At 36.9% G+C, this 14456-nt stretch overlaps 1 protein-coding gene across 21 annotated transcripts in view; it reads left to right on the forward strand.

The window, feature by feature from the left end:
• LOC5577947 (proline dehydrogenase 1, mitochondrial) overlaps window positions 1–7637 on the forward strand; it is a 91680-nt gene extending 84043 nt beyond the window's left edge. For all 21 annotated transcript variants that reach the window (XM_021848724.1, XM_021848733.1, XM_021848712.1 and 18 more), the window contains one exon: window positions 5148–7637. In XM_021848724.1, the coding sequence (XP_021704416.1) occupies window positions 5148–5353 (206 nt within the window). In that variant the 3' untranslated portion in view covers window positions 5354–7637. The remainder of the gene's footprint in view (window positions 1–5147) is intronic.
• Window positions 7638–14456: the final 6819 nt, after the last annotated feature.

Consider the following 14456-nt stretch of genomic DNA (forward strand, 5'->3'; position numbering starts at 1 on the left):
GCGCGCAGAAACTCTATCAAATATTTCGCTGCAATTTCTCCAACAATTCTGCAGAAAAATCTTTCAGAAAATCGTCATAGTATGTTCTAAATATTGTCACAAAACATCATTTTTCAGGAAACTACTTCCAGAAATTTCTTCAGCAATTCTGAATCAGCCAAGAACTTCTAGAGAGTATGCTGTGGGAGTTCTATAAGAATTGCTCTGTAAATCGTCAAGAGATTCAACAGTGCACAGTGGTTTAATTTGTTCTACGAAGCGGTCATAAATCATTTTACTCCATATCCGGTAGCAAATACCATGAGCAATTGCCAAATTAAGTAATTTTGACTGTTAAAACTCCATCGAGGTTGATGTCGTAATTCACATCACTTCAAAAATTCTGATTAGGATGCGGAGATCATAATGTAAAGGCTCTTGAAAAGAACCATGAAATTTAAACATTAAATGCAATACATCTGGATTTTTTTGAGAATTTTGAGAAGATTCCCTGCTCAGAGTTGCTTCACATGCTCAAAAGCCTACTTTTTAGTATGTGGATATAAAAAGCTATTGAACACTTTTCTGAGTGCCGGATATGTATGTACCAAATAAATACTTGAAATATTTATTAATTAATAAAGCCAATTTCACATCAAATCTCTACCAAAACCAAATAACGTACATGTTACCTAATGTAATTAACCTTATGTTTCAAATACTTACAAGTAAGAAATAATTAATGAATTATTTGTTAATATATTGTTGCTGCTTAATATGCTTTTTATTCTCACAATTTTTTTTTTTGCGCTGGATCTATAGATACTGGAATTTTGTTGAAGATCTTGTTTTGATGTACAAAATAAATAACATTTTCATGTTGTTTCTCCCACACTTTGGGGAGTCATGTCATATATTTTAGAATGGCTGTTGTACCATTACTAATATATTAGGATTTTATTGTCTCAGCGCCCTCACTAAAACTACTCATCAAATCAAAGTACAATGTTGCAAGTGTATTCATAGTGAATTAAAGTATTAGTAGTGAAAATTTCATTATTATGTGCATTCATTCCAGTTAGCTAAAATTATACTGGTATGTAATAAATTCTATGAATATTTTTATCTTTGCCTTTATTGGTAAAAACTAACAACATTGAAAGCACGCTGCTAACTTATTTGCAAATATTTGCAGCTAGAACCTTCACAGGTTCATTTTCCTACTCAAACATGATCATGTGATGACAGACGTTTGATTAAATGTGATTAAGAACATATTCAATAACGTACTTCAAAAAAAGTGATGTAGTTTCCAAGTGAGTATATTTCTATCCTCATTACTCACATCAATACTGACTCCTAGATGTCTCATAACACTCTAAAATGTATTGGAAGTTATAGATATACATATGTACTAAGGTTCTGTAATCTAAACTGATTGAAAAATCGACTGATTTTGGTTTGCGAAGACAATAAACAGAGTGCTGAAATCGCTCAATTTTCAACGTATTTTTAAAACATGAAAAATACACTCCTTCATTAATAGCCCTACTATGAATATCATACAGGAACTCCATTAATGTTTATGTTTTTACAATCTTGAGATCATAATTGATCCATGAAAAGGTAAAAGAGTGACATACAAAACATTTTATTTTTTGATTTATGACCTATGGGCGGTACCACTGTGCAGTGCTTTGATAGATTATATCATAATTATTATAAAGTGTATAACACGATGTAACTGGTATTAGCTTTATCCATTACTTCATCCAAAGATCCTTCAATAATCTTCTGACAATCCTCTATGAATGTTCCAGAAAATTCTCAAGAGTTACTTCCAGGAATACTCACGGAAATTTGTCCCAGAACATATACAGGGTTGGCCGTAGATATTTACGATGTAGGTACTTTGATTTACCCGTAACGCGGGTAGATCACCTTTTCGTGGTGCGTTACGGGGTAAGATCTACCAATTTGAATCCTAGTCTCATCTTGTTTGTCGGGCTAGGGTAATATGTTCTGGTAATTCAAGGATTCGCGGTACAAAGTCCTTGTTACTGGCAACAGTTTCTGAAAATTAATCTATTTTACCTAGAAGATGGTCAAAGACTCGGAGTTGGTCAGTCCCGAGATTACACTTGAAGCCAGGATAACAATCATGAGTATTAACTCAACAAGGACTGTTAACCACTGGTAATTCAAGGACTCACGTAAATTCTGATCACTAAACAAATTTTCTAGCTTGATTCGGTTTTGCTGCTAGCATAAAGCCCCTTTTTTTAGTATTTTTCTGGGACTAAACTAAAAGCGAAACAAAGATGTGACTAGAGTTCCGTTGCATGGTCAAATATCAGTAGTACCGATTTGGTTCCTCAGAAATTTAGTCGATTATGTTTGCTAAGGGGCGCGCCTTGCTGAGATTTAAATTTCTATGAAGGGTGTAAATAGCGGGAACTTTTCATCATAGTTGATTTTTATCAATATCTGAGGAATGAAAACAAAAATTGTACATAAATCGATGCTTCATTACCTTTCAATGAAAATGGAGTAATGCGACATGCACTATACACTAAGAATACGGATAATGCCACAATTGATCTAAATACTGGTCGCAGTGGCGCATCCGAACAAAGAAAAAAAAAGTACTTTGATCGAGTTTTTATGTATATTGAACATATGATAAATATCATTCAACTGATCTTCGTATTTTTTGTGGAATCATGAATAGGACAACCCTTTGACTGTCCTACCCAAGTGTTTTTGTGGGTAGTACATGTCCTGCCTGTCCTACCCACTTCCCGCGCCACTGATGGAAACCAAAGGCGTAACCTGTAGTGGTGGTATCACATTTTGGCATTTTTTTTGCTTAAAGCCGCGTCAAATTCATATGGCATAGACGCAATAATATCTCGGATGTGATCCAACGGACAGTCTGCGTCATTGATAGAATTGATGCCCATTTCAAATAATTAATCTATTCGAAGTGGACATTAATACTATTGGTGACGTTCAGTTTGCCTTTTGCTAACCAGAATGATCCGTAGTCACTCTTACTATTAGCTAGCTAGATACATCGTTATCATATACGAACTCTTAGGAAAATGACTAGTAGATTCACTGAGTAGAAATAAATGGCGACAATCTTATTTTAATATGGATTTTACATTGCCATAATAAAAAATACCTCTTTTGTGACAGCGGTATAAATAATCTAAGTCCTGCTTCATTTTCGCAAAATTTACAAGTAGAAAGTAGGCGTTGTGAAGCATTGAATTTGCCACCGAAAAGTGAATCTTGTAGGAGACTGTAATAGAAGCCTAAGTTAACTTTACTATTCAATATTCACTATAAAAATGACTATGGAAAGTAAGACGCTGAGATCGATCATTACGGTACACTTGCTAGTTTCGAAAAATTGTTGAACAGACAAGGAAAGCGACTTTTTTCTTTAAGGGAATATGAACGTAATCTATATAAATAAAAATGGAATGGTGTTTGTATGTCACGAAATGGCTTCCGAACGGGTCAACGGATTTGAATGATTACTTTTCCGTTTGGTTCGTCAAGTGTTCCGACGTGTTTGTGTGTAAAAAAATCCTAGGATATTCACCGGGAAAGTCGAAAAAACGAGCGTGAACGGAACTGTCATTTTGTATTGGACGATCCATAGCGTTTTCCAACAGCCTACTTGATGGCAAGACGAAGTTTGCCGGGACCACTAGTGACCAATAAATACTTTTAACAACAAAAAATGAAATTAACTAGAACTCTTACTGAACAGCCTAATTTTGTTAAGACTTGACGACAATTATTGACATTTAAGATTCTAATCTTACGTAAAAGACAGGAGTAATCAGAATAGCACTTGAATGACAAATTATTCAAAACCATTTCGACTAGACAGTATTAGTAATGACATTACTACACTACTATTTCAAACAAATTCTGATGGAGCTGCTGACTTTCACAATGCTTCCTTTTCTCAGAGGCAAGGGAATATGGGTACTTTTCAAAAACTACCACGTCACAATACTAATAAAAAAGCAGTGTTCATGTGGGCGCCATTGCCTAGTCCGTCTGAGTATTGGTCCTGGAAGAAGGGAAATTTGGCAAAAGCCAGACCGAAGGTTCAGCCTTGACAAGTTAAGCTGTCAGGCAGCTCCAACTGAATACCATACAAAAAAAAAGCTTCTGCGACTCTTCCGAAAATCCTGTTGGAATTCTTTAGATGAATCTTTTGGAAAACCTTATGGAATGCTTTCGGAAATTTTTCTGAGGATCCTCTGAATACTTCGTACTAGATACTAGAATTTTAGAAAACATCTAACAGTCAAATTTCATCATTCTAAAATGATGAAATTTGAAAGAGCCATTCGGGGCAATATGGGCAGTTATTTCGAACTTCATTCATTTCTTTTTCTTTGAGTTTACAACACTGAATTGTAGCGTGTCTATTACTTCATCTCCTTGTCAGCTTTGGGGTTGCATGTTATTTCTGATGAAATTTCAAGAATTTATGCAGTTTTCAAAGGGTGCTCATTCCACCCCATTGGCCAAACTGCCCCGACTACCCCTACTCACTGTACCCACATTTGACAGCTCTACATTTAATGCGGCCTCTTTTATTGGTGCAGCGGTTAGCTCACTCCGCAGTCCATGCATTAAGGTGCAAGAAAGAATGAAGCAAATGTCGAAAATGAAAAAGCAGTTTTCGCCCTTGAAATCAACAAATTGGAAAAAATAAAAACAAACAGCCTATTTATTTTGCAAATAAAACAGCTGTATGTTTTAAATTTTTTTCGATATGTCGATTTTAACGGCAAAAACTGCTTTTTCATTTTTGACATTTGCTCCATTTTTACTTGGGCCTTAAAGTCACCAGCTATCACTACTGGCTGCATCACCGTGATTTAAATTTAACTGTGTTACTTCCGTTTTGCCTGTTATGATAATCCGTTTGTGTCCGGACATTTGGCTCCACCCGTTAAGTGTCCGTCTGGGGATGGACAACAATCAAGTCAAAAGATGTGATCTTGCATTCTGGGTTTGACTATTGAGAATCTCACATAAACTACATCCTAGCCAGCAATTTTGCAAATATGTCACTCAGATTCAAGCCTTCATCTCAGATCTAAGCTAGTTTACTCAATTTCTTCTATCCCTAGGTCAAGCCGGCTACTCCGCCTACAAGTACATCCCGTACGGTCCGGTGAACGAAGTGCTGCCCTACCTATCCCGGCGGGCCCAGGAGAACAAGGGTGTGCTGCAGAAGATCAAGAAGGAGAAACGCCTGCTGCTGAGCGAAATCACCAAACGACTAGCCAAGGGTCAGCTGTTCTACAAACCCAAAGGTAACTACGTACCGATCTAAGCTGTTCGGCGGGAAATAGGGGATGGACCGCAAGGTCATCGGAGGAACGCTTTATGAACACGAAATCAAAGTAACGTCCCATTGTAAAACATACACAACCCACTTACACGAAACCAGCTAAACGAACGCGACACATTCAAAATGCCATACAAGGGCACGCAAGCCCTCAGAGATCGGAACTCCTTCAACCGTTGATGTAAGCGGATATAAGCATAAGTGTGTTATGGTGATTGTACTATTAGTTGTACTGGTAAGGAAACCCCATCTAGAGCCTCGCTGTTAGGAAGCGGAATCAAAATTGTACTAGGCCAAGGCGAAAAAGTATCCCAACAATGCTTTTTAGAGAGAGGGGTTTAGAGTTGGATAGTTTGTCAAATGTAGGCGAGATATATTATGGATATTGAAGCTCATACCTTTGGAAAAGACGGCAACTGTTGTGTGCGAAATTTCAGTTGCTTTTATTCGAATGATGTAAGAGAACACGGAATCGAAGATTTGTGATTGTAATTTTAGTTACAGTAGTTGCTAAATATTTTGTAAGGCGAACATTTTTTTATTTGAGAAATTAAACATTTTTACGTTTAACCGTTAGTATCGTAGCGTTTTCTGATGTTCGAAAGCGTCGAGCCAAGTGGTATTATGATAAACTATTTGTTTAGAAAGTCTTAATTAGTTGAGCCAACGGAACACACGGATCTGATACTCCCTTCTATATGGAATTAGTAGAATCTATTACACCAATACACACAAAAATGGAAACAGACATACTGTGAAGTGAATGAGTTTAATGAAACTGCCTCAGGACAACAAATAGTAGCGGTTCTATGCAAATTCGACTGCAAACAACGCATTAAGAAGGAAATAATGTATGGTTTGTTAGTCCTGATCAATGCAGAGGATGTGTAGGTGCATTTCGATGCACCAATCAAACAAAATTTAACGTATCTCGGTGTTCGATGAGGAATTTGTATCTCTGTGTGTTACACTCGAATATTTAAGGGTTATAAAACGTACAACGTAGCAGACATTGGGCATTCAACGTTCAAAGTAGAGATCATATTTGGCATTATCCTGTTGTAGGTATTTCGGTATGATTACCTTCACAAATGGTAACTTACAATTTCAATAAGTTCAAGCAAATCTACAAATGTCTAGGTCTCAAAAAAGAGTAGATGCATTCCGTAAATGATACGTATTGAAAATCCCTAAAAATTAAGTTTTTTTTTTCATTTCTAGAGATTTTTCATATGTTCATTTATGCACGAAAGTTATAAAACGTAAAATCAAATTCAAAAAATTAGTTTTCACATAATTGTTTGTAAATTAATACAAACTTGATACTGCTTCTGGCTTTTTCTATTGAAAATAATGCTATTAGACATCTCTAAAAATGTTCATTTCTAGGGACGCCTAATATGAATTATTTAGGATTAGAAGTTCAAGCTGTTGGTTAGTGAACATCAATTTCAAACGTTCTTGGAAGTGCCTACAAACAAAGATACAAACGTCGATATCGAAATGAACCGCGACTGCTCAAACTGCTAGACGTCCCTCAAAATCGTTCCCCATACATCTAATTGTTTTCGGCGATTTTCTATCAGATACAAATAACCATTCTATATCAGTGAAACATTTTACCGAAGAACCCAAACTCTGAACACAATTACTAGTGCGAGAAAAGTTGACAATAAACATTGAAGGTGAACTAAATATCGTGTAACTGAAACCAATTGAAAAATGTGAACGGATATTAAAAGTAAACGTAAACAAAAATCTTAACAACCTATGTGAATGTATAATGTACGTTATGAGTTACTGAGCAGGCATTAGATTAAAAAAGAAAACAACGTGTTCACCTATGTTGCGATCGTCTTTCAAAACTGACGTTTATTATAGGACGTTCGCACAAGGTTTTCACAAACACATACACACGTATATACCTACTACAATTACAAATTACTATTACTGCATATACAGTTCTTTCTCGAAGGAGAAGAACAACCACAACAAGCTAGTGATGCTGAAAAACTCAAATATTAGAACAAAAAGTAATGAAAACGAACGAAAAGGTAATTGAATTTAACTAAATAATTGAACACAAACAAAACCCATACACAGCTACAAAAAACAGGTGCGAAAAATGATGTCGTAAAACACGCATGAGTAGGCTAGATCTGGTCCGGAGTAAATTTGAAAAGCAAGGCAAACCAAGTTGAGCATGTTCTAATTGTAAGATGTGTAAAATATTTAAAACCAGAATAAAACGTGAACAAACAGAAAACAATCCTACGGGTTTGGGGTTTGTAGTGGTCATATCATAAAAATTCCCTGTTCAAATTTGGAGAAGTTTTATACTTGATTATTGCATTTATTGAGTCAATTTCAGATTCCAATAGAAGTTTATGGTAGATCTGTGTTGTATGGTGTCTGTTTTGTAAATCGAGCTGATTCAAGTGACTCGTCTGTAATCACTGTCGATCAAAGTAAGCATGCATATTTCAGATGTCACCCGTCGACTCCCATAGTAATCCAGTCACATAGAGTGAGGGCTGTCGAAAAACTCGAGTGACAAAGCCGAGTCTAGCAACATTTTTGGTCGACAGTGACTCCAGTCGAGTCGTTTTTGGTCGACTCGACTTATAAAATAGGGCCCTATGTATGGAATGTACTATAACCCGTTTATTGGACCAGTATAATTTGATCGGTACTCAAGGTTTTTGCTTGGTCCACTCTGACTGAACGCATATTTGAATATTTCTGGTCTTCAATATCCTGACCCTGAAAAACCTTAATTTTCAAAATTTTCAAGCTATCGTATTGCCACTGATCTCGGTATTGAGGATATGGATTATTGAAGAATTTACGATACTGGTGTAGAAGGGTCTTGATAATCTGCTTATCCTAGAGATAAGCACCCAGTTTGACCATGCACGCATTGAATGATTGTTATTTTCCTAGAAGTTGTTCAGTCAGAGTGAACCAACTCACTGAACGGTGGTCTTTATTTCAGTCAGAGTGGACCAAGTACACATAGTCCATCAGAAAATCGTTCTATCAGAGGTTTGGATTATGATTTTTCATGATTATCACTTCACATTATATTGTTTGGAAGTAACACAAAGATGTGTAGAAATATTTAACCAAAATTTAAACGAGTTAAAAAATTACAGAGCGTTGGAATTTAAACCCATTTTTTCTCAAAATATGAAAAATGTCACTTGGTCCACTCTGACTTAGGGGTCTATTTTGTAAATCGAACGGTTTCATGTGACTCATCTGTAGTCATTGTCGATCAAAGCAAGCATGCATACCGTGCAAGCACCATATTCTGAACGGTTAAGAAAATCCAATTTGAATAACTTAAATTATTAAGGATTTCAACAGCTGGGATATTGGTTTGTCTTGCCATTGCATTTGTCTAATACCTAAATAAACGTATAGATTAAAATAAAACGTCCATCAATTATCAATTATTTAAAAAATCATATGTTAGTCTGACGCATGCATGTTCCTAATTATGGACGCCATATACATCCATGGTCCTAATTATGAACACACATTTTTCCTTATTATAGACAGCAAACGAACTTTACGTATAATATTTGTTGAAAAAACAACTTAACCATGTATTTTAGTTTCGAAACATTACAATGAATCATGTTTGGAACTGACAGTTTACTATTTTGGATGTAAAAACAATGAATGTTCAACATTAGGAACGGACCGTTCAGAATATGGCGCTGTCTATAATATGGTACTGGCACGGTATTTCAGATGTCACCCGTCGACTCCCATAGTAATCCAGTCACATAAAGTGACAACTGTCGATAAACTCGAGTGACAGAGCTGACTCGAGCGAAATTTTTGGTCGACAGTCACTCCAGTCGAGTCGTTTTTGATCGACTCGACTTATAAAATAGGGCCCTTAATGCCGACCATATGTAAAACAGATAAATTCAATAAGACTCTCTAAGTGCCATCTTTCCAGCACAATGATGAAAGGAATTTTTTGTTCTCGTACGATGTTTCAATACTGAAAGGATTTTCAGAAAATTTGAAAATTAAGTGTACAATTTGTCGGATAACTTTGAATAATGACGAAAGTTAGTATCCAAATGCTGTTTTCGCATTCAAAATTTTCATGTTAGAGAATCAGTATCGATCCAAATTGGTTAAAATTTGAATGACGAATCAAAAATAACCTGATGTGTTGTCTGCAACGATATTCAACTACGTTGCAGTTATTTTCCAAAGAATTTCAGAGAGTTGTTCAAAGACTAAAGTAAGAAACCAAGATTTTTTTCCATTCAATCAATAAACGATATGGCAAACTCGCATTGATAGAAAAGCAGGAACACACACGAGCTGTGAACAGCTTTTATAGTGGTTGACGATATCCAGAGCCGCGTGATTGGGTGGGGACCAATCAACTCCTTGAAATTAGTGTTCTCAAAATGAAAGTATATGGAAGCTTTCCAAAAATTTTATAATAAGTCAACTCTCCCTTACTCGATATTCGGTATCTCGATGTTTTCCCTAACTCGATCACGCAGAGAAATTTGAATGTTTATAAACAATTATTGAATGTAATTAATTCAACTAGACATACATTTTTTATTCAAAAAATAGTTTGTAGTATTGCAGTAAATGGCTGCTTAATTTTAGTGATTAAAGTTGGTGAGAAAATCATCAATAATGCTTCGTCTTTATTAGTGGACTTATTCTATGAGTGGCGTGAGGTGAGAATTGCCGGTCTCGCAAAGCGAGGTGACGGTACTCGACTCGAGTGAAGTGACTCGCCGTGTAAATCAAATGGAGAGTCGATAATTGTCACCTCGCTATACGAGACCGACAATTCTCACGACACGCCACTTGTAGAATAAACCCACAGATCTGTTATAGTAGCCAGGGTAAGTGTGAATTTCATTTTGTAGCCGTTTACGATTACTTTTGTTTTTCTTCCTCGACAAAAAACGTAGTCTTTCAACCCCGAACGATGACGTGAGATGACGCCTTGATTGAGGTATAAAAAATGTTGCAATAGTAGTTAACATAACATTTGAAAATTAAATATACAAATATTACCAATTGAACTTTAACACCACTTTTGCAAAAACAGTATAGTTAAAAACCAATCTTACTTCAAACTTTCTTCTTCTTTCTGGCGTTACGTCCCAACTGGGACAGAGCCTCCCAACAAACATTTTTGCGGAATAAGGGTCGAACAAATCAGTCTTAAGCTAATTTCAGCTGTATAGACTGCTGTTCAGCTACTGATGTTAGTTGGGCTGCTTCTCAGATTAGTTTTCTTATGAGCACTTCCACAGTTATTAACTGAGAGCTTTCTTTGCCGATTGACCATTTTTGCATGTGTATATCGTGTGGCAAGTACGAAGATACTCTATGCCCTAGGAATCGAGAAAATTTCCATTACGAAAAGATCCTTGACCAGCGGGACTCGAACCCACGACCCTCAGCATGGTCATGGTCATTAGCCTGGGACACGGTTATATGAAAAATTTTGATTCTCGCTCCAGTCCACTTTTTGGATTGCAGTCCCATACCAACTGTGCAAAATTTCAGCTCGATCGGTGAAACTATATTTTAGCGCCAGCCGTTCAAAGTTTGTATATGGGATTTACTATGGGAAAACTTACTTTTGCAATTTAAAATCGTCAGAGGTCGCCCATTGCCTTCTATAAAAATTCTGAAAACAGATCTCGATAGGTATTTTATGATGAACAACATTGCCGAAGACCGCAAAGCAATCCGATACTTGTGAAAAAAGTTATTAAACATAGACTATTCGGAAAATTTGCCTGATTTTGTTATTATTGTTATTCCTTTACGTGTTCATCAACGCCGCCTTGCAAATAGATTTTTATTGAATAACTTTTTTCACAAGTGTCGGATTGTTTCGAGGTCTTCGGCAATATTCTTCATCATAGAAATACCTATCGAGGAATGTATTCAGAATTTTTATAGAGATCAATGGGCAGGTCCCCCCCCCCCTGGCGATTTTTCTTTGCAAAAGTAAGTTTTCTCATAGTAAATCCTATACAAACTTTGAACGGCTGGCGCTAAAATATAGTTTCACCGATCGAGCTGAAATTTTGCACAGTTGTTATGGGACCTAAATGCAATCCAAAAAGTTGACTGGAGCAAGAATCTAATTTCTGTCCCACACTAATGGTCATACTTCAAACTATTAATAAGGCTCACAAAAACATTGAATTCACTTACGATGCTGACAATCCCCCTCAGTGAAACTGATAGAAGAAAGGAACTTAACAACATTTTTGAAACAGGTCAATTAAACGGTTACACAAAACAAACAATACAACAACTCATTGACAAAAGAACACGAGAACAATACAGACGTTCACTAACTACTCTGACACAAGAACAACCAACACTCAAACGTATAGCCGTCAACTACAACTATGAAACAAAAAAGCTACGCCCAATCCTACAAAGGTTTGGGTTTGAGTTAGTTTTTACCAGTGGAAACAACCAACTCTCCTAGGTTCAACGAAAGACCAAATTGACAGTTTATATAAATCAGGCGTTTACCAAATTACATGCGACCACTGTAACAAAATTACATAGGACAAACGAAACGCACTCTCAATACACGCTTTAAAGAACACGTAGCAGAAGTTACTAAAGCACACAAAGACACAGAAAAAGGTCTTGTACACTGTTACCGGCGGGTAACATTTGCTTGCAATTAATTATGAGTGCTAGGAAATTAGGGAATATATTGTAAAGTTAAAGCGAAACCCTAACGGTCAATTCATACTTCCCGCCTGGGCTTGATGCGTATGAAGAGCAAAACTGGGTGCATGAGTGTGGTGATCGCCTCCACTGAACGATAGCTGGGTGTGGGCGGAAATAGAGACACGAGCGAGTATTCGGTTAATTGTGAAGGGAAAAGGCGCGATCGGATGAAACTGAGGAGTCAGTAGATAACCAACAGGCAATCGAGCACAAGGTTTCTAAGCCCAAGCAACAAACTCGGAGTGATAATAACCACCCACGTGTGTCAAGGAGAAACGCTGTGCCAAGTATTAGCGTCCGATTTTTATCGAACCGTCGGTCATCCCCGGGGTCGCAAAGTACGTTCCGGCCGACTGAACCCGCAAACTTAGAGCTACGGCCGTCATCTACGTAGCATCCATTTGCGGGAGGTGCTCTATCACCCGAGAACGGGGACCTCTTGCGGAATTCCACGTTAAGGCTAATCAAGTCCTGAGCGCTGTCATTTGTGCTTATTCTGCACGGCGTGTGAGTCGAGACGACTCGCTCTCACCGCGAGTGACGTGAGACGACTAATGTTAATCAAATGGGAGCGAGTCGACAATTGTCACCTCATTCGACTCGTGTCACCTCACACGCCGCGCAGAATAGGCACGATTACCACCTTCGGGAAGCGATCGACCCTTCTTCGTGCCATCCAGGGCTCCAACGGTGCCGCTGCTGCTGTTCACTCCTCCCACCTCCGCCGCCACACCGTTCATCATCGAAGCCACCCATTCTGTCGCCGTAGAGATCCTCCATCAAAGCCATCCCCTCGTCATCGTCGGGAATTCCCTGGCCAGTGAATCCAAGGACTATTTACAACCGGTTGACCGTAAGTACCTGTGTTGAATTTAGGTTCCTGCACTCCGAAAACTCCCCCCGGTACACACATCACCCTGAGACCCGGAACCAGAAGAGGTCGTGAAAGCCCACCCTGGAGGCTGCCGTTGGCTCTAGACCAGCAGCCTGCCCGGATAAAAACGTATCATTCAGTGAATGGAATAAACCATTAATGTACAATATAACGTATTGGATACAATACAGCATATTGTAATTGAATGTCGAAGCAATATTATTCTTGTTTGGGTATACAATTCAAAAACAATATAATATATTGTAACAGAACATTGTATTGTTTTTAATTGGTTTTATACCTTACAATTTTGGTCAAATTCCTATTTTCGCGTAAAACAACTGTTGCTTTTTTCTATGTAACTTTGTTGAAAGAAATAAACAAAACAAGTTCAGAAAGCAAGAAATGTTGGGTGAAAAATATTCAAAAAGTAAAAATAAGTAGTTTTTTAGAAGTCACTTGACATTAGCTGTAACGACCATGATACAGTTCGTTGAATTGTTTTTGTATTGTACAACAATACACGAATCGCTAATCAAGACAATACATGAACAATATATCGTATTATATTTTCAAAATGTTTGTATGAGAAAATATCTATATTTGTATTGTTACGATACTTAACCACCCATACATTATATTGCAAAAATCTCATACACCATACAGTGAACTGTTTAAAACAATATATTGTACTGTAATTGTATTGTCATTTTACAATATATTGTATTATATTTCCAATATATTGAATGGTACTGTTACAATACGTTATATTGTTTTTGTATTGTATTTTTTATCCGGGTGGGGCTGTAGGCCGGTTTCCTTCTGAAACCGAGCGGTGAGGTTCCGGGGTCAAAAAAGAGGTCTTATAACACCATTTCAAATCAAAAGTTGCAGAACATATTTACAATGAACAACATTTCTTAAACACAAAACATATTAAACTCTTACGACATTCTTCAAATCCTTGGAAGCTTGACGTAGCGGAAAGCATAGAAATTTTTAAACAAAACAAATTACTAAAAAATGTTCAAGGAAATGGGTACTCTTGGGTTTTAACCTTATACCTAACCTTCACACATACAATACACAAACACATCAATTGACCACCTGCCAAACACGCAGGAATTTGTAATTTTGACGATCCTTTTATTTGATTAGGTACACCATTTAAAAATGACCTCCTGTATGCGATTACATACCCACACATACCTACACATTTTTCTAGTATAAATAATAAATCCATGCGCTCTTCAAGTCGAGTACTCGACACTGTTGGAGTCTGTAAGTCCCAGACGAAACAGATAAGCAACATATTAGAGTTTAAAGGTATTTGCTCGCCTTACTAGTGATTTTAGTATTTATTTTTTTTTTTGCAAAAGTGAAGTGTTAAGGTCCAATTAGTAGTTTTTTCTCTTAAACATACTCTAATAAATTTAATAAAAAGGTGTA

Source organism: Aedes aegypti, chromosome 3 (genome assembly GCF_002204515.2).
Source record: "Aedes aegypti strain LVP_AGWG chromosome 3, AaegL5.0 Primary Assembly, whole genome shotgun sequence".
Classification (NCBI taxonomy): domain Eukaryota; kingdom Metazoa; phylum Arthropoda; class Insecta; order Diptera; family Culicidae; genus Aedes; species Aedes aegypti.